Genomic DNA, 20,902 nt, shown 5'->3' with positions numbered 1-20,902 from the left:
GCAGATCAAAATCAATTCGTAAACAGAACCATACTATAATGACAGCAACAACAATAGCACAGAATAGCACAGTTATATAGCTTTTAAGGTGAAGTAGGCAATGCAAGAATTATAATCACCATTTTACAGATAAGGAAACTGAGGCCTATTCCCCTTTAGGCCTATCTCACCCCATCCCTACTCCAAACCAAATCTGAAATACTTCAAGAAGGTCCAATAGTTTCTCCAATTCTTCATGACCCCATTTGGAGTTTTCTTGGCAAAAATCCTAGAGTGGTTTGTCATTTCCTTCTCCAGTTTCTTTTGCAAATAAGGAAACTGAAGTAAATAGGGTTCAGTGACTTGCTCAGGGTCACACAGGTAGTAAGTTGATGAGTCTTCCTGACTCCAGGCAGGGCATTCTGTCCACAAGCTGCCCTACTTTAGGGAGGTAGCATGGTACAGTGGAAGCAGCAGGTTACTTTGAAAGCAAAGGATCTAGGTTCAAAGCCCACCTCTGACACTACTCTTAAAAGTCATTTAGGGGCAGCTGGGTAGCTCAGTGGATTGAGAGCCAGGCCTAGAAAAGGGAGGTCCTAGGTTCAAACCCGGCCTCAGCCACTTCCCAGCTGTGTGACCCTGGGCAAGTCACTTGACCCCCATTGCCTACCCTTACCAATCTTCCACCTATAAGTCAATACACAGAAGTTAAGGGTTTAAAATTTAAAAAAAAAAAGTCATTTAACTTCCCTGATCTTCATCTATAAAATGAAGAGATTAGACTAGATAGCCTCTGAGGTTCCATCCAGCTCTAAAGCTCTGATCTAAGGATGCCAGTCCAGTTCTAAATTCGACCTTTTAGGGAGAAAAGTCTAGAGGAAGTTGGCCAGGTTAATAAGGGAAAACCCCAATATCTGGGGCTCCGTTAAAGGAGCTGGGGATATTTAGTATGAAAAAGGCTTAATGGAGGAATTTGAAGGGCTGTCTTGTGAAAGAGGAACTAAAATGGCTTTCCTTAAGCCCAGAGTGCAAAATGAGGAGCTTTAAGGCAGATTACAATACAGAATAAGGAAAAACTTCCTGACAACTGAAACTGCCCAAAATTTAAATGGGTTCTTTCATCTCCCTTCCCCAAAGCAAGTGTTCTGAGAGGGTTCAAGAAAGGGCTGGATTTTTCAGGGATTATGTAGAGAGGATTGTAGGTATTAAATTAGATGACCCATGTGGTCCTCTCCACCTTTGGGCTACTATAATTCTGGATGTGAAGATTTTTAGGAGTAAAAAGTGTTTCAGCCTTATATTGTATCTCTAGCGCTCAGTAAAATACCTTATATACAGCAGGTGCTCAATGTATAATTGTTGTTATTTCATTTGTCAAAGGGGAAACTTATGAAAAGAAAACCATTGCTAAAACACATTACAAGTTGTAAAATTAATATCTTGATTTTATTAAATCTAAAAGGTTTTGTAAAAACAAAACCAATGTAACCAAGATCAGAAGGGAAACAACAAACTAGAGCGGGGCGAGGGGTGGGGGGCGGCGGGGGGAGTGGGGAGTGGGGAGGGTTACAGCAAATTTTGCTGATAAAGGCCTCATTTCTCATTATGTAGAGAACTGAGTCAAATTTATAAGAACACAAGTCATTCCCCAATTGGCAAATGGTCAAAGAATAGGAACAAGCAGTTTTCAGATGAAGAAATCAAAGCTATCAATAATCATATGAAAAAAAGTTCTAAATCACTCTTGATTAGAGAAATGCAAACAAAAACAACTGTGAAGTACCACCTCACACCTATCAAATTGGCCAATAGTATAGTAAAAGAAAATGATAACTGTTGGAAGGGATGTGACAAAATTGGGACACTGATGTATTATTGGTAGAGTTGTGAACTGATCGAACTATTCTGAAGAGCAATTTAGAAATGTGCCTAAGGTGCTATAAAACTTACCCTTTGGTCCAATAATGCAACTTCTAGGTCTATATCCCAAAGAGATACAAAAAAGGGGAAAGGAACTACTTGTACAAAAAAAATATTTATAGCAGTTCTTCTCATGGTAGCAAAGAATTGGAAATTGGGAGGATGTCCATCAATTGAGGAATGGCTGAACAAATTGTGGTATATGATGGTGATAGAATACTAGTGTGCTATAAGAAATGATGGACAAAATGATTTCAGAAAGAGCTGGAAAGATCTACATGAACTGATGCAGAGTGAAATAAGCAGAACCAGGAGAATGCTGTGCACAGTAACAGCAATATTGTATGATGATCAACTGTGAATTACTTTGCTCCTTTCAGCAATGCAGTGGTCCAAGACAGTACTGAAGGACTTAGGACAAAGAATGCTATCAACCTCCAGAAAAAGAACTACTAGAGTTGGAATACAGATCAACATTTTTCGCTTTAGTTTATTTGCATTTTTATTTTGGAGTTTTGGTTTCATATGAGTGTTCTCTTAGTATTGATTCTAAGACAGAAGGTAAGGGTTTTAAAATAAATGAATAAAGCAAGAAAGCCTGGGCTAGCTGATTTCTCAGGCCCTTTCTCTGCAGCTTTTAATGGTAATGCCTAAAATGTGATTCTGGTCTCAGAACCATACCTAAGATCTGCCACAAGGTGGAAGCATGTTGAAGCAATATGAGAAAAAGGATGAACCATCATTTTCAGGGATTGACGTTAGCTCAGAAACATAAAATCAGAAACTCAGAAACATAAAATCAGCGATTTGAAGTTGAATGGGAACTTAGAAGTCATGGAGTCCAAACCCTTGTTTTATAGATGAGGTAACTCAGGTACGAAGATTTGCCCAGATTCATCCAGCTAGTATCTGAGGTAGAATTTGAACCCAAGTCTTCTTGACTCCAAGGGCACTGCCTGTCATCCACTATCATTCTGATGCAAAATTATTGCCCAGAAAATAACATTATCTTCCATATAAACCCTTAAAGAAAGTCAGTGTAATGTGATATGTAGAGAACTGGCCTCAGAACCAGGATGACCTTGGTCCTGCCCCTTACCAATACTTGGTCAGGCAAGTCGCTAAATGTTTCAGTGCTCTGGACAGTTCTCTGAGGCTCTAAGTTTTAGAGAAGGTGCCAACTTTCATTAGCAGAAGACATCTCCATACCTGGGAGTTCGCTATACCAATGAAATCAGTTATGGGTCCAATCCCTATTCTAGCCATCTAACCATCATTCTAGCTGATTCCCAGCCATCATCTCCATCTCCCTTAATGAGAAGGAAGGGAGGAAGGAAGGAAGGAAGGAAGGAAGGAAGGAAGGAAGGAAGGAAGGAAGGAAGGAAGGAAGGAAAGAACGAACAAAGGAACAAAGGAACAAACGAAGGAACAAACAAAGGAACAAAGGAACGAAGGAATGAAGGAACGAAGATATAAGCATTTATTAAGCATCTACAACATGCCAGCACTCTACTAAGCACTTTACAAATACTTCATTTGGTCCTTACAACAATCCTGGGAGGTAGGTGCTCTTATCTCCATTTTACAAATGAGGAAACTGAGACAGACAGAAGTTAAGTGACTTGCCCAGAGTCAAAACAGCTAGTAAATATTGAGACTAGATTTTTGGAATCTGTCCCTGGGACACTGAGCTTTGAACCTTTCCGTAATGTTGCCAAGCACCATGCCTTCCTACCACTTTCCAGTCATCTAGAGACCAGCAAATATCCCCCAATTTCCTTTTCAGCTCCTTTTTATATCCCCCCCCCATTAGAGTATAAACCATCTCATTTTCTTTCATTCTTACCTTCTATCATAGTATCAACTCAGGGTTAATTGATTTGCCCAAGGTCACACAGCTAGTATGTATCTGGGCTCAAATCTGAACTTAGGACATCCCAACTCCAGACCTAGTGCTATATCCACTGTGCTACCTATGCCCCACTTGTATTTATATTTCCAGCACTAAGTGTAGTCCCTGGAACATAGTAAGATGGTTAAAAAAGCTTTATTTATCCCTACACATTTTAAAAACTTGACTATTAAATATCATAATCAGCATTAATAAAAGGCATGCAATATAATAAAAGGCAACAATATAACATTCAGAGGAAAACCAGGAAAAAACTCAATATTATCAAAGATGTTCTGCTTTTAGTAACTGTCTTTTTTTTTACTTTAATCTCTTTTAACCCCTCAATCTGCCTCCCAGAATAATCAAAAAAGATTTTTCAGTTATCTCTCACCCTTTCTCTGAAATTAACATCTAAGGGCAGAGACTGCATCATTTTTGTCTTCTTTTTCTTTCTTTTTTATTCCTTCCTTTTTCTCCCCTCTTTTCTCTTCCTTCCTTCCTTCCTTTATTTCCTTCCTTTCTCTCTATCTCTGTCTCTCTGTCTGCCTCCTATTTCTCTCTGTGTCTCTCCCTGATTATGGGTCTGTCTCTGTCTACCTCTGTTTCTCTGTCTCTCTCTGCCTATGTGCCTATGTCTCTTTTTCTCTGTCTCTGTCTCCGTCTGGCTGTCTCTCTCTTTTTATCCATCCTTTTTAAACTCCTAGTACATAGCCCAGTAACTTAGACACTTTTTTTAAACCCTTATCTTCTATCTTCGTATCAATTCTAAGACAGAAGAGTGGTAAGGGCTAGGCAATAGGGGTTAAACGACTTGCCCAGGGCCACACAGCTAGGTAGTGTCTGAGGTCACATTTGAACCCAAGGTCCTCCAAGCCTGATGCTCTATACCACCTAGCTGCCCTAACTTAGATCCTTTATAAAGGCTTATTGCAATAACTTGAAATAAATTGGTTTAGACTGGATTGGGCCACACAGGAGTGGATCCTCAAGGAGGGTGTTCTTGACTTCAGGCTACAGATAAAGAGATAATTTTCAAAGATTCCTGAATCATTACTGAAGAACTCCATTTTATTTAGGAAGAAAAGATTCATAGTCTGGTAGGTCTAAAAATACCGCTAGGTGGCACAGTGGATTAAAGCACCTGGAATGGAGCTGGGAAACTTTCTGAGTTTTCAATTTGGCTTCTGACAAGTATTAGCTGTGCTGACCCTGGGCAAGTCACTTAACCCTGTTTACCTCCATTTCCTCACCTGTAAAATGAGTTAGAGAAGAAAATGGCAAACCACTCTGGCATCTTTGCCAAGAAAACCCTGAAGGAGATCACAAAGTGTCAGACACAACTAAACAAAAACAGGTCTAAAAAGGCAGCTTCAAATCCCTCTTTTTGTTGTTGTTCAAAGGCATATGAGAAGAAAGCTTGGACTCTGCCTCTGGTCTTCTGACACAGGCCTGTGGTCATGAGAAAAGCTAACTTTCTATGTTACTGTCTTCTGCAAAGTCTCAACACCCAAAGGCTGTTAAATACTTGTAGAAAAGCCTGGGGCTGAGATGCAGAATTAGAAAGAAGAAATTATGACAAAACAAAAAAAAGAATTTTAACTTGATTTCATGGGATTGTAGATTTAGAGCTAGAAAGGGGTCACACACCCTTTTGCTGGTGGAGCTGTGAATTGATCCAACCATTCTGGAAGGCAATTTGGAACTATGCCCAAAGGGCTTTAAAAGAATGAGTGTCCTTTCATCCAGCCATACCACTGCTGGGTTTATTCCCCAAAGACCTGTTTGTGCAAAAATATTTATAGCTGTGCCCTTTGTGGTAACAAAAAAACTGGAAAATGAAGGAGTGTTCCTCAATTGGGGAATGGCTGAACAAATTGTGGGATATGATGGTGATGGAATACTATTGTGCTATAAGGAATGGTTAATTGATGGATTTCTATAAGAACTGGAAGGAACTTCACAAACTGATGCAGAGTGAAACAGGCAGAACTAGGAGAACATCATACACAGTAACTGAAACATTGTGGGACCATCAAATGTAACTGACTTTGCCACTTAAAGCAATGAAATGATCCAGGACAATGCTGAGGGGCTTATGAAAAGAATGCCATCCACATCTGGAGAAAGAACTGTGGGAGTAGAAATTCAGAAGAAAACATGTGATTTATCACTTGCTTATATGGGTATGTGATTTTAGTTTTGTTTTTATAAGATTATTCTCTCACAAAAATGAATAATATGGAAATAGGATTTGAGTAATAACATATGTATAATCCATTGAAATTGTTTTGTCAGCTCTGGGAGGGAGGAGAGAAGAGGGGAGGGAGACAACCAGAATCATGTAACCATGGGAAATTTTTAAAATAAATAATAAAATAAAAATAAAATAAATAAAAAGGGGTCACATGCCATCTAGTACAACCCCCTTATTTTACAAATGAGGAAAATGAGGCATCAGAGAATTAAGCAATTCATCTAAGGTCGAATATAAAAATAATAAGTGACAGAGATAACTCTGTCATCTTAGATGGACTCTCAGCTGCATGACCCTGGGTAAGACATTTAATCATTTTCTGCCTCAGTTTCCTCATCTGTAAAAGATGCATAATAATAGCACGTAGGGCAACTAGATAGAACTCAGAGCTGGAGTCAGGAAGATTCATCTCCCTGAGTCCAAATCTGGCACCAGACACTAATTGTGTGATCCTGGGCAAGTCACTTAATCCTTTTGTCCTCAGTTTCCTCATCTGTGAAATGAGCTGGAGAAGGAAATAGCAATCCACTCCAGTATTTTTGCTAAGCAAACTCCAAACAAGAAGAGTTGGACTCTTCCTCAGTTGGACTCAGTCTTTAGGAAGAGTTGGATTCAATGAACAACAACAGCACCAACCTGTTGTTGTAAGAACTTAACGAAATATTATTTGTAAACTATTTTGCAAACATCAAGGTGCTAGGCCAGTGTTTATTATCATTACCACCATAGTCTGATTCCATATCTAGTGGTGGCTCCGTGGTACCACACTGCCTGTCTGAGGGAATTTATTGCCTCCTTGGCTCCCCCAGACCAGATTTTCTTTCAGGAACCTAGAAAGACTTCTTTCCAACAGACAGACTGCTAGTTATAGGCTCTGAACCTCAAGACTTGAAACTGAGCAGGGGGAAATGATCTGCATAGGGCCCAAATCTAGGGTTCTGAGGGAAAAAGAGACAAAGACAATTCTGCCCAATTTGGAGAAGGCAAGAGCCATCATAGACTTTGGAGGTTATTTCTTACACTTATGTTACATAAATGATAAAAAAAAAAAAAGTCCAGGTAGAAGATCTGCTCCACAAAAATGCAAAGTTTGTGTGTAGTATATACCCCCAAATCACAAAATGACACTGTGAACTCCCCAAAATCCTTCAGAGTATATCCCTAAATTTGCCAGATGCATAAGGCATTTGCTGCTGTTCAGTCACTCTTCATGACCCCATTTGGAATTTTCTTGGCAAAGATACTAGTGTAGATCCTTCTCTAGCTTATTCTACACATGAGAAAACTGAGGCGGGTAAGGTCACAGAGCTAATGTCTGAGACTGAGTTTGAACTCAGGTCTTCCTGGCTCTGGGCCAATCCTTTTATCCATCACACCACCTGGCTACTCCTATAAGGCATGTCTTCATAGACTACAGCCTATCCTAAGAATTAGAGGCCTTGAAGTATATCATAAATTCTCATGATATTTCATACTAACACAGATCCTATTATTATTGAAATGGCCTAAAGCTACAGAGAGCATATTTTCAGAAACAATCATCAGGATGCCAATTCTGACAAAATTCTTTTTCTTCAGACACCAATCATAGTTTGCCCTTTGCTTTTATCTAGCACTTTAAGGTTTGAAAAGCACTTTACCCATGTTTTCTCATTTTATCCTTCTGATCACCCTTTGAGGGAAACACTATTATTATTCTTCCAGAAGGTAAATCATCTATCCACTCTCCATCCTCTATCCACCCTACCTCCTCCCTGCCAAAAAAAAAGAAACATTCTCTGCCTTCAGGAAACTTCTATTCTATCAGGGAGACATGCACATCTGTCCCCTCAAATCCTCCTCCTTTTCCCTCTTTGGCAAAGAAGGGGACGGGCTATGGACTCCCCACAAGAATTCCTTGAACTCCCAGATCCTTAGGACAAAGGAAGGAGTGTGACAGGTACCAACCAATGCCACAAAAGAGCATAATGGACTCATGGACTCATGGAGGACCTGCAAAGACAAACAGAGCCAATTCCTTGAGTTCCCAAGCCTCTGAGCTTCTCCAAATGGTGAGGGAACAAGGGAAGCAGTTCCCTGGAAAGGAAAGATCTCATCTCTTCCCCCTCATACTGTGCTGATCCACCTGCTCCAGTCTGGCACCAGAAATCCTGATTCCATCTGACAGAGCTGCTCCTCCTCACAGGTCAAGTTCCAACCTGTCTGGGCACCCTAACTCCACCCCTTCTCTCCCTCCCTTCCTCTGTTCTGACTTTCCCAGCATTGACTCAGGATCGGTCCCCTTCCCAGAGTTCCGGGGGATCCCCCCAGGGGGAGGCTGCTGGTTCCCATGCAGGTGAGCTTCCCAAGTCATGGAGCAGCTAAGGATGGACTCCCAGGCAGGACATCCCGGATCGGTGAAGTATCAGAAGCTGCTTCTTCTGGAGTATGGATCGGAGGAAGAAGAGGAGGAGACGAAGGCAGTGCTATTTCCAGACTTGGGCCACCCGAGGGCTCCACAAGAGTGAGTTGAAGGGAGCTGAGGCCCAGGGGCAGAGGTCAGTGAGTCCTGTGGGGGCTATTGATCTCACCTTGTAACCTACCCCATTTTCCAAGAGGTGAAAAGAAAGCCAGTGGGAGTCACTGGGAAGGAGGTCCCTGGAGAGTCCATAAAGGTCATAGAAATGGCATTAGTCCAAGGATGGGGCCTTGGTTGGTTTGGAGTTCCCTTTTCTCTGAGCCTGGACTTGTGACTGAGCTGAGTGGACCTCCTGAGCCCAGAGCCTACCCAGGAAGCACTTAAATAATAATAATCACATTTCTCATTCCTATATGGCTTTAAAGTTTACAGTACTTTCTTGACAGTGACTCTGCAAGCAGGTGGTGCAAAGATTATTATTAGCCCCATTTTACAAATGGGGAAATTGAGGCAACACCTAAAATTTCAAGTTTCATTCCATGGAGGTTTAGCCCAAAAGTCTGAGATTCTAAGCAGATTAGCACCCCTGGACTGCCACCCTTAGGAGTCCAACACTGGCCACAGAGACGGCAGCGTTGGTCCCAGGGGGCGTAGATCTCCTGCCCTACTTAGGGCTCTTCTCCGTCTAAGGCCACCCATTTGGCAAGATTCTCCCCCTGCAGGACCTGCCTAACAAGCTTAGCTTCCTTGACAGGTTCTCAACCCGCCCATTCTCTGTATCCACAGAAATTCATCCCAAAGCAGGCAAAGCAGGCACGAGGCCTGGGCCCGGATACTCTCGGGCCTCCTGCTGCTTGGACTAAGCTCCTACTTGGCTGCCAGACAGCTGCAGGCCAGGGGGGTCTCGGACCGAGGCCAGGAAACAGCAACCCCTAAGATCCAGAGCCCGGATCATCACACATCTGGACACCACCATGGTCCTGGCATATATCCTCACGGAGCAGTTATCAGTGGGTCAGGTCAGTGGGATGGGAGAGGAAGGAGCAAGAGGGGAGATGGGAAGAGGAGCAGGGGCATGGGAGGAAAAACTCCCCCATTAACCCGTCTTCTTGCCCTTCACAGAAACATGCTCCATCCTAGGGAGAAACCTGCTGCTGGATGGAGGGAATGTGGTGGATGCAGGGGTGGCAACTGCCCTCTGCCTGGCATTAGTGCATCCCCATGAAACGGGATTAGGTTCGTATGACTCCCAAATCTCCCAGAATGGTTTCAATAACACCCCGAGCCCCCCTTCATCCCCTACTTCTTCTAGATTAAAAAAGACACCCTAATTCTTCAGGATGATGGCAGCGTGACCCATCCCTTTTCTCTGGAAGTGCAAAGATTACTATTAGCCCCATTTTACAAGTGGGGAAGGAGTGAGTGCCATGGCCAGGACCCAAGCCTAGGGTTCCCGTCTAGACTTTTGGGGCTATAGGGCCCCTTCGATGCCCTGGACCAAGCCTGGCCCATCAGGGTGAAGTCCGTTTGGCTCTCTGACCTCCCCCTCAACACTAGGTTCCTGCCTTTGCCCGAGTCTTGTCCGTTTGACCCACCAGTTAGGCAGTACTGGTCAGCGTGACCCTCCTCTCCTTGGCCTAGGACACACGTGCTCTCTTCCACTCCAAGCCTGAGCTCTCCCAGCCCACCTTCCAGCCCCCAAGACAGTCACGAACCTTCTCCCTTTCTCCCCAGGTGGCGTGTTCTGGGCCCTGTTTCATAATAGTTCATCTAATCAAACCACAGCCCTGACCCCAGCCCCAGCCCAGGCTCTGGCCCCTGGCCTGGGAATGCCCGGGGCTCTGCCTGCCCTCCACCATCTACACCGAAGCCTAGGCCATCTGCCCTGGCCCCGACTGTTGGCTGCCACCATTGCCCTGGCCCGAGATGGCTTCTCCATAGACAAAGCCCTGGCAGAGGCCCTGGCAGAACAGGATGCGGCAGGCCGGGCCACAGGTCTCTGCCCACTACTGTGCCACCCCAATGGGACTGTGCTGGGCCAGGGCGCCCATGTTACCAACCTGGGCCTGGCTGCTGTACTCCAGAGAGCTGCCCAGGCTCCTGAGACTGAGGATCAGCTTCTGGGTGCTCTCCTCCGCCCTCTGGCACAAGACCTAAACCTAGAAGAGCCCCCGGGGGGCACCATGCCCACACTGGAGCCAGCCCTACAGCTTGCATTGCCCCAAGGCCTGCTGTTTACCACCCCAGGCCTTACGGCTGGTGAGCTGCTGTTAAACATCGTGAAAAAACCCCTGCAGGCAGAGGGGCTGATCTCTGACCCCTGCCCTGAGTTCCTGGCAGCTGCCCAAGATGCATATGCCAGGGTCACTCCCGCAGCCCCTATAGGTAGCATCTTGGCAGCCATGGACAATGAGGGCTCTGTGCTCCTCCTGGCCTCCTCTCTCAATAGCACCTTCGGCTCTGGACGGCTGTCACCATCCACGGGTGTCTTCCTGAGTGACTTTGTGGGAGGTGCCCATGCTGCCACCTGGGCCTGCCCTGCCCTGCTCTGCTGTGGTCCCGAAGGCGACGTGCTAGCGCTGGCAGCTCCCGGAGGGTCCTTGGCACCCCTGGCTCTGGCTGAGATCCTGCTCAGCCACTTGGCTCTTCAGCAGCCCCTGCCCGAGGCCGTCACTCAGCCCCAGCTCCAGCTGCAGCTTGGGTCCAATGGGGCTCCTCAAAGCTGCAGGAGGACCCCTCCTAAACCGGGATCTCCCAACCCCAAGCCCCTGCTCCTAGTGGCCACCCATGCTGAACACGTCAGGGCCACAGGGGTCCCAGCCGGGTACTACCCTTCACACGGGCACTAGCCTGGAGCCAGGTACGCCCTCCTCCATGGGCCCTCTGAGAAGCGGAGGTAACTCCAGATCTCAGGATGGCCTGGCAGAGGTAAAAGCCAGATGCCCCATTCTAAGAGCTCGATAGAGCTAGGTAGGGCCAGGGCCAAGTTCCAACTTCCAGGGCATGCTGGGGAACCTATTGCTTCTCTTCCACGTCACAGTGGCTATGTGGAATCCCTAGAGATGGATCTGGGAAGCACCAGGGGCATGGGATGGTTGGCCTGGGATTCATGAAGGAACAGATGCCTGGAAGAAGTCACAGGGACTACAGGTGCCTGGTTATGGGAGGCAGCTAGATGGCACAGAAGAAAGAGAGCCTTGCCTGGAGTCAGGAAGGTCTGAGTTCAAATCTAACCTTAGACAAATAAGGATAACAGCACCTACCTCACAGGGTTGTTGGGAGAATTAAATGAGTTATTTGTAAAGTGCTTAACACAGTGTCTGGTACCTGTTGTTGTTCCTTCTTTTCAGTCATGTTCGACTCTTTGCGGCCCCATTTGAGGTTATCTTGGCAAAGATACTGGAGTGATTTGTCATTTCCTACCCCCAGCTCATTTAGCAGATAAGAAACTGAGGTGGAAAGAAGGAAGGAAGGAAGAAAGGAAAGAAGGAAGGAAGAAAGGAAGGAAGGAAGGAAGGAAGGAAGGAAGGAAGGAAGGAAGGAAAGAAGGAAAGAAGGAAAGAAGGAAAGAAGGAAGGAAGAAGGGAAAAGGGGAAGGGGGAAAGGAGGGAAGGAGGGAATGGAGGAAAGGAAGGAGGGGGAAAAGGAGGGGAGGAAGGAGGGAGGGAGGAGAGAGGAAGTGGTTCTGCTTCTATTTTGCTGGCAAGTCACCTTCCACACCTGGGAATCAGCAACCTTGCCTGTCAAATGAGAGGTTTAAACTAGATGATTTCTAAGGTAACTTTCAACTCTGATATTTACTAATTCTAAGAGAAGTCCCTTTGCTAGGACAAGAGTTGAGAAGGAAGATCACTGTTGAGTGGAATCTCAGATACCTGCTACCATATTGGTCTAAATACAGGATGTACTTTTATACCTCAGATCTGGCTTATATAAATCCTTGCTTTGGCTTATGATATTATTCCTTGCGACATACCTATATTTATTTTTCTTTAAAACCCTTACCTTCTCAGGGGCAGCTGGGTAGCTCAGTGGATTGAGAGCCAGGCCTAGAGATGGGAGGTCCTAGGTTCAAATCCGGCCTCAGACACTTCCCAGCTGTGTGACCCTGGGCAAGTCACTTGACCCCCATTGCCTACCCTTACCAATCTTCCACCTATAAGTCAATACACAGAAGTTAAGGGTTTAAAATAAAAAATAAAAATTTTAAAAAAAAACCCTTACCTTCTATCTTAGAATCATTACTGTGTATTGGTTCCAAGGCAGAAGAGTGGTAAGGGCTAGGCAATAGGGGTTAAGAGATTTGCCCAGGGTCCCACAGCTAGGAAGTGTCTGAGGTCACATTTGAACCCAGGATACCCTGTCACTAAGTCTGGCTCACTATCCCCTGAGCTACCTAGATGGCCCCTTTTTTCCTTTCAAAGAATTTCATTTTGAGAAGCTATGGCCTATATTTAGGACTGCCTATATTTGGATAATTTCAGTATCTCAACATACTTCCACAGCCTTAGAATTATCAGTATGAACTATCCATCAGGGTCTGTTACCCTCCTAATCAGGTGTGTATGACTGAAATGCTCACTCCAAGTCCTTACCTTGCTGGGAAGAAGACAAAGACAGGTAGTGGGAAGTTGTAATCAAAAAAAAAAAAAAAACAGTCTTTGAGGGAGATTTCTCTGGCCTGATTGGAATGAAGAAAAGGAAATGGAACTATGATTTCAAAGCTGAGGTAGATAATTCCATCTGGAATTTGGCATTAGAGAAGAAATCCACGATTTCTAAACCCTTTCAACATCTATTTCTAGGCTTTGGTTCTCTTTGCTTTATGTTTTGGATTTTTTGGTTTAGTTTGATTTGTTTTAGTAAAAGTTCCTTTTGAAAATAATCCCAATGTCACTTCAATGGAACTAAGACAGAAAAAGAAGTTTGTCCCTAATGAGATCTGAAAAAGAGAACCAGGGAACAGCTAGGTGGTTCAGTAGATTGAGGACCAGGCCTAGAGACAGAAAGTCCTGGGTTCAAATCTGGCCTCAGACACTTCCTAGCTATGTGGCCCTGGACAAGTCATTTAACCCCAATTGCCTAGTCTTACTCCACTTCTCACTTGGAACAAATTCACAGTATTGATTCTAAGATAAAAGGTAAGAGTTTCTTTTTTTAAGCCCTCATCTTCCAATACTTAGTATTGATTCCAAAGCAGAAGATCAGTAAGGACTAGTGATGGGGCTTAAGTGACTTGCCCAGGGTCACACAGCTAGGAAGTATCTGAGGCCAGTGTTGAACCCAGAACCTCCTAACTCTAGGCCAGGCTCTCAATCCACTGACCACCTAACTGCCTGGGAAAATAAGGGTTGTTTTAGTTTTAGTTTTTTTAAAAGGGAACCAGATTGCCCTAAGAGGTATGTGAGTGGTAGCTATCTTGACCTCGGTTCCTAATAAGTCACTGGAGTTGGGGTTAAAGTTTAAAATAGTTTTCCCCTTCCCCTGGATTCCAACTCACTCAGACCTAAATATGAGGGCTCTGTGCTCTTCTTGTGTGCTTCTGGGCTCCCAGAGAAGGGGGTCTCATCCCAGCTCTGATTCTGCCCCTTCATTTGACTATCTGTCCTAGAGTCAGCTTAGACTGTTTATAATGTGGCCAAGTCATTTACCTCCCCAAGTCTCAGTTTCAGCATCTCATCAGTGAGTGAATTAGATTACGTCTCCTTTGACTTCCAGATCCATGAGCATATATATGACCCAAAGAACCTGTCTGAATGTGCCCAGGGAATGTGTGCACATGTGTGTATATGAGCACCATTATACACCTACAGCTAGAGCTAGGAGTGTTCACACACTCCTAAGGGTGTTTAGACCTGTGTCCCAAAATGTCTTTGAACATACAGTTGAAGTTCCGGAATGTGTCTGTGGGCACATGCCAGTATATTTCAGAATATCCCTTGGGGGAAGGGGACTCTTTAAGAAGCTTCGAGTTGGACCACAAGAAGACATAGAAAATGGGACTAGACTTGATCTGCCTGGCCACAGAGGCCAGAACTACAAGCCATGGATGAAAGTTTCAAAAAATCCAGTTTGGGTTGGATGGACCAATAGTGCCATCCAGAGAGGACATAAGGTCTCCCTCACTGGAGATCTTCAGACCAAGGCTGGACTTATTGGGCATGTTGGAGAGGAGATTTTTGGACCATTAGGCTGCTGGGGTCGCTTTCCATTCTGAAATTCTGAGATTCAAGGACATTCATTAGGTTCTCTCCCTTCTTATACAAACCAGGCACGATTGACACCCTTAGCAACGATTCCACCTATCAGTGGGTTGGGGCCTGGGAATTCTGGGGAAATTCCTTCTTCTGGAAGAGAAGGGGTGGCAAGGACAACCCCTCCAACCCAAATAAGGAGTATCAGAGGTCCCATTTGGAATCCCATGAGAACTGGATTTAGACCGAGGACAAGTGAGAGCAATCCAAACACGTAACCAGAGACATTTTTTTCATTTGTTACCTTTGAAGTTCTGCATCTATATCTCCCCCATTTTCACTTTTTTCTTATGATCTCTAATTTTTTCTAGAAGTAAAGACTTTCAAAAATTCAGACTGTGTGTGTATCTTGAGGAGGCAGTTGGGTTCAATGGAGAGGATACTGGATATGAAGGCAGAAGGTTCAAAACTTGGCTTCTTCACTTATTCCCTTGGTTAAGTCACTTCACTAGGCCTCAGTTTTCTCATCTATAAAATAAGGTCACTTTCAACTCAGAATCTCTGATCCTAGGGAAAAGGGCCAAGTTTTAGAAACCAAGAACCTCTTGGTGGTAGCTCCCAGTGAGGGCACCTGAAAATTAGGGTAAGTGAGAATTTCCTGGATTCTACAAGTAAAGGATGCTCTGGCAGTTAAGCCGAAGCTGAAAATATCAAGGCTTGTGCCAGTGAGTAAATGTGTAATCTAGTACCCTGGAAAGAATGTGGTCCTGTGTGATACAGTGTCACTGCTGAGCAGAATCAGAGACCAAAGTCTTCAAAAAAATAACAAAGCCACAATTCAGTGCTCTGGGTCTGCTCTGTAGTCCCCACTCAGGATTTTGTCTCTGATGGAGAAATGTTGGGGAATCTTGGGGAAGGCCAGGCATTCTCTTTGATGTCATTTCCCAGATGAGTGGCATCTCCAAACTCCTCTGATTGCCCCATTAAGGATGTAACATTGAAGAGTTTATCCAAACAGTCCTTAAACCAATTCAGGTTTTCAGCCTTGACTATGTATTTCTTTCTTGTTTTTTTTTTCACCCTAATCTTCTGTTTTAGTATCAATTCTAAGACAGAAGAGTGTCAAGAGCTAGGCAATTGGGGTTAAGTGACTTGCCCAGGGTCACGCAGCTAGGAAGTATCTGAGGCTGGATTTGAACTCAGGTCTTCCTGAGTCCAGGCCCAGAGCTCTACCCACTGAGCTACCTATCCGCCCATGCTGCATCAGCTTCCTTGTCCTAAACCTGCCTCTCTTTCAAATTCTAAAGAGGTGCTCTGCCTTATTCCAAGGTCTGGAGTTTGAATTATAAGTTCCATTTCTCTCCATCTCCACACCTTTGGGGATTTTATAAACTCTTCCCAACCAAGAGCAATCATGTGGCCACTCACTCATCCCTATCCCACCATTTTTGTACCCATCCATTAGTGGACACCATCTCCAATATGCCGGAGAGCCAGTAACCAGGAGTGCACATGGTTATTGGTCTACTGAGTGTAGGGGGGGGGGGGTGAGGAGGAGCTTCCTTTGCTTTGTCTTCCTGCTGGGATGCCTAGTATTTGTGGTGGGCCTTTTTAGCCACTGGAGCCTGTCTTCAAAGAACATTTGGCAGGTCCAAGGAAGCAAAGGTGCCCCTTGAACTCTGACTCTTAATCCACATTCTATTTTCTGATCCCCATCCTTGGTCTATCACTGCCTCTCCAAAAACACTATGGCTAAAGGAAGAGCTGGCACACATTTCATTGGCAACACACCACAGCCCACTCCAGGTCTAGCCCGCTCCACCTCAAATCTTCCCCCACGCCATATATATTTCATATCCACTCAAAGGGTGAGACACTATGCAACTGAGTCAGGAATCCTGGAGGAAGCCTTAGACAGCCAGCCGCAGTTGTTCTGGGGTCTCTGGGCACCACATCCATAGGGAAGAATGGGTACCCCCAAGGTGAGTCCAGTGCCCCAAGGATAAACTCCATGTCCCCAGGAGAGTTCTGTGCCCCAAAGCCATGTGTCCCCAAGTTAGGATGGGCTCCATAGTCTCAAGAAAGGCTCCAGGTCCCCAAAGAAAAGTTGAGTGTTCCACAGTGAACCGAACGTCCCCAGGAAGGATTTTACGCCTGGGGATGGGTCATCAACTGGCACAAATGCTGTTGATGGAGGTGCCCCCGGAGCCCACCAAGCCCAACTCCTCCTGCTCATTGATGCACAGCTGGTAGCCACATCCCCGGGGCCTGGTCAGGGGCGGCACTTTGCCATCAGATTTGGCCCTCGGGGGCAGGAGGAAGCCCACACTGCCCGCAATGAGCATGTGCCAGATGCTATGGATGTAGAAGTAATTGTCCCTCGTCTCCACAAAGGCATAGAGTAGAACCGCGCTGCCGGCAATGAGGCTGCCCGGGCACAGGTAGAACAGCCAGCGACGCCACGTGGGTGGGTAACAGTGTCTGCGGCGGACGCTCCGCACCGTCTAGGGGAAGAGAGTCGGGAGTCAGGAAGCGTGAGGAGGGGGAGGGGCGCGGGGAGACGGCACGAGGTGGGGCTGCCCATGGCTGCTGGTGGCCCAGGAGAGAGAGGGCGGGACGACGGGGATGGACATCGTGCCGAGTCGGAGGACGTCGGCAAGGAGCAGGAGGTCCGGAAGAGAGAGCAGAATGGGAAGGGCAAGATCTAGAAGGCACAGATTGGGGGACACCTAAGCCGTAATCGGCGGGGAAAGGGGTCGGGGACTGGGGCTAGGGTAGGGCACGGCTCCTGTGGATACTCCAGACAGCCTTAGGGGAGGGCATGGACGGAGAAGAGACAAAGGCACAGAGGAAATGAAGCAATACACTGCAGAAAGGAATAAACCAGGAGTCAGGAAGACCTCGGTTCAAATCCTGCCTCCGACACGCGTTTTGTGACCCCGAAGAGATCGCTTAACATCTCTGTATCCTGATTTCCTCATCTTTAAATTAAAGGGGGTTGGACTTGATCACGTGTAAGATCCGTCCGGCTCTAAATCTTTATTCCTAGGAGGAGGCGATGGTGAACTGGGAAATGGGCAGCGGGGTCTGCAGAGAGCACTGTGGCTGGCCTCACACAAATGGTGGGAAGCCAGTCAAGGCTAAAGGAACGGTTTCTACATGGACATGCATATCTTCTAGAGAAGAGGTTCTTGAACTTTTGGGTGTCATGGATTTGGGGGCAGAATCTAGTGAAGTCTGTGGACTCCTGAAAATAATGTCTTTACGTGCATAAAATAAAATACAGTCATAGAGGAAACTAATTATACTGAGAGGCAGCTAGATGGCTCAGTGGATGAAATACTGGGCTGGGAATCAGGAAGATTCATCTTTCTGAGTTCAAATCTGGCCTCAGACACTTACTGGCTGTATGACCCTGGTCAAGTCACCTAACCCTACTTGCCTCAGTTTCCTCATCTGAAAAGGAGCTGGAGAAACTCCAAAATGGGGTCACTGAAAAATGACTAAACAACAAAAATTATACTGAAATACAATAATCCAAATATTTTTTAAAAACAAGTTCATGGCCCTTAGGCCATGATCTAGAGAAAGGTAGAAGGTGGGGATATGAGAGACTGGGAGGGGTGAAACACAGAAGTGTAGAGGCTAAAAGGATGATGTGTAATGTGGGGGGGGGGGGGGAAGATAGTGAAGAAAAGATATTTTTGAACCTGTAGAAATCTAACATAAGATTGGATATATATAGCTAAGGATCATAATGTTTAGAGCTAGAAGTGACAACCTCTAGGGCTATCTAATCCATTCTGCTCAATTTTCAAATGAGGTACAGAGAAAGTAATTGAAAGTCACTCAGGTTGTAAGTGGCAGAACCAGGTACCCAGGATTCAGATACTAGAGCAGAGATTGCATGAGCATTTGAATGGCCTCCTGGTGGAAACTTTTTTATTTTTGCTTAAATCCTTACCTTCTGTCTTAGAATTGATACTAAGGATCAGTTCCAAGGCAAAAGGGTGTTAAGGGCTAGGTAATTGGGGTTAAGTGACTTGCCCAAGGTCACACTGCTAGAAAGTGTCTGAGGACAGATTTGAAGCCAGGAACTCCTGTCGCCAGGCCTGGCTCTCTATCCACTGGGCCTCCTAACTGCCCCCTCCTGGTAGAATCTTAATGGTAGAAGAGCAAGAATACCAAAGAGGAAAGGTCCTGATCCCAAGGGTGTGAAATTTGGAAGAGAAATCTGTCTCCTGCTGGATTCTTATTGTGGAGGGAGCAAAAGTCACCTGAGATAAATGGCTTTTGGGCCCTGGCTAGAGGAGCCACCTATCTTTAGGCTGCCCAAGAGGTCCCCTATTTCATCACTTGGGGTGGCAGGGGTGCCTATCCCAAAAGATAGTAAAGAACTCAATCTGAGTACTAAAACCAGAAAAGTTGTCCTGAACAATGAGGTACAGCAGAACAATTTGTAGGAAGGATTGGATTGGTGTATATCTCACAGGGGGGCGGGGGGGGGGGGGGAGATATTCTGATTTCACATTTGAAAAAGGAAAACTTTCTGTGCTGGAGCTGCCTTTTGAGCTGACAAATATTGCTGGAAGTCAGTTGCAATCATCTTAACAGGACGCAAATACAGGGCCAGCTAGGTGGCTAAGTGGGTTGACACCATGCCTAGAGATGGAAGAGTTCAAATCTGGTTTCAGACACTTTCTAGCTGTGTGACCTTTCTAGCAAGTCACTTAACCTCCATTGCCTAGTCCTTACTGCTCTTCTACCTTTGGAACTAATACCTGGTATTGATTCTAAAACAGAAAGTAAGGGTTATAAAAAAATAGGACTTGAACTACAAAGAATTCTGAATCAATCAACAAAAGCAAAAAATGGTGATTCTACTCTCTCCTGGGGACCTTCATCTGAAGAAGGAACTGAGTGTAAGTGAGCTGTGTCACAATTTTGCTTTAAGTGAATGTGGAGCCTCGAGGAAAACATAACAATCCTGGAGAGCAAGCAATGGGAGACAATAAATGGGATGAGTTAAAAAATGCAGGGTTCCAAAAAGAATTTGAGGAATCACTATATGAGACCCAGAGGAGACATGAATAGGAAGTAAAATAAATGTTCAAGAGAATTACCCCTGAAAGCAATCCCCAAAGACTTTCCTGCTTATACAACTGGAAGAAACCACACCCTTTCCTTCTTTCCTTACTTCTTCTGATGAAGTAATAAAGAACTGGGGCTTCATGGAGGATGAGTCTCTGAAGGTTCTCCCTACTCTGCAATTTGTTGGCCAGGACATCTATTTTGGGTATAAAAATGTTTACTTGCCGTAGTGCTTCAGGAAATCACAAACACTGAGCATGAGTTTCCTCATGTGTGAAATATCAAGTAAAGTTATTGGGGAAAACCAGAAATAGAGACATAGGTTATCATTTTGATTCTTAAGAATAATTAAGGTTAAATTATGGAAGATCCACTGGAGCTTCAACCATATCAAGGTTGTAGTGACTTTACAGGGAACATTAGTTAAGATCCAATGACTTAGTCAGGTACAAGCCAAAGGCCCAAGAAGTCAGGACAAAGGCAAGGAGGTAGCAGGAATCGGTGAGGGAAACAAGAGTAAGCCAAGGGTCTGAGAACCAAGGAGTCAGATGAGACAGGAAATAGAAAATAGATCTTTTAGGTCAAGATGAACCAGGTGAAGGTTTCATCCATCTGATCAGTTCAAGATAATGAATGTAGCAAGCAGAAATCACTCAATGTGCTCTGATTAAACACTTGAATTAATCATCATATTCATAACTCATATTTATCTAGGACTTCAGTGTTTACAAAGTGCATTCCTCTGAGGGAAGGAGGGAGAGAAGGCAAATTTTTGCTAACTGAATTAACAAAATCTCATTTAAAATCAAACCAAAAAGAGTGTTCTTCACCCAGCCTTCTGAAGTAGGCTTCTTTTTCTATGGATCCTGTAAATAGACTATAGATTCTATTTGTCTCTTTTGGTATCTATTATGACTTCTTCCTTATCCAAAATCACAATTACAATTTCAACTTTTGGGTATGCAGATAAAACAAAAGAAATTCAATTCAAGTGTAAATATAGAACTGTCTGTTCATTGATATAAAAAAGAGGTGTATAAAATTGCTTGTGAATTAGGATGAGGAAAAAGGATGAGGAAAAAACAGGAAAAGAAGAAATAGGAGGACAGAGGAAAAGGAAGGAGAAAGAAGAAAAGGAAGAAGAAGAAGAGGAAGAGGAAGGAGAAAGAAGA

General features: G+C 44.8%; 2 protein-coding genes across 2 annotated transcripts in view; one reads left to right on the top strand and one right to left on the bottom strand.

Annotated features, from left to right (window-relative positions):
* Nucleotides 1-8,398: 8,398 nt before the first annotated feature.
* GGT6 (gamma-glutamyltransferase 6) lies at nt 8,399-11,294 on the top strand. Its single transcript, XM_044657293.1, has 4 exons — nt 8,399-8,550; nt 9,232-9,464; nt 9,568-9,681; nt 10,180-11,294. Exons 1-4 carry the CDS (start codon nt 8,399-8,401, stop codon nt 11,292-11,294), a joined length of 1,614 nt encoding a protein of 537 aa, XP_044513228.1.
* A 5,513-nt stretch (nt 11,295-16,807) lies between these two features.
* TMEM8B (transmembrane protein 8B) overlaps nt 16,808-20,902 on the bottom strand; it is a 72,571-nt gene continuing 68,476 nt past the window's right edge. Inside the window, exon 15 of the mRNA XM_044678217.1 lies at nt 16,808-17,143. Within this exon, the coding sequence (XP_044534152.1) occupies nt 16,808-17,143 (336 nt within the window). The remainder of the gene's footprint in view (nt 17,144-20,902) is intronic.

The sequence above is a fragment of the Gracilinanus agilis genome, chromosome 1 (genome assembly GCF_016433145.1).
Source record: "Gracilinanus agilis isolate LMUSP501 chromosome 1, AgileGrace, whole genome shotgun sequence".
Lineage (NCBI taxonomy): Eukaryota > Metazoa > Chordata > Mammalia > Didelphimorphia > Didelphidae > Gracilinanus > Gracilinanus agilis.
Note: the sequence above shows the minus strand (reverse complement) of the source record. Positions and strands in the feature narration are given on the sequence as shown.

Bases quoted from the DNA above. Each gene is read 5' to 3' on its own strand.
- GGT6 (XM_044657293.1), top strand. From the start codon at position 8,399: ATGGAGCAGCTAAGGATGGACTCCCAGGCAGGACATCCCGGATCGGTG. The intron at 9,465-9,567 runs GTCAGTGGGATG...TGCCCTTCACAG, and splicing joins AGCAGTTATCAGTGGGTCAG to AAACATGCTCCATCCTAGGG. The intron at 9,682-10,179 runs GTTCGTATGACT...CTTTCTCCCCAG, and splicing joins TCCCCATGAAACGGGATTAG to GTGGCGTGTTCTGGGCCCTG.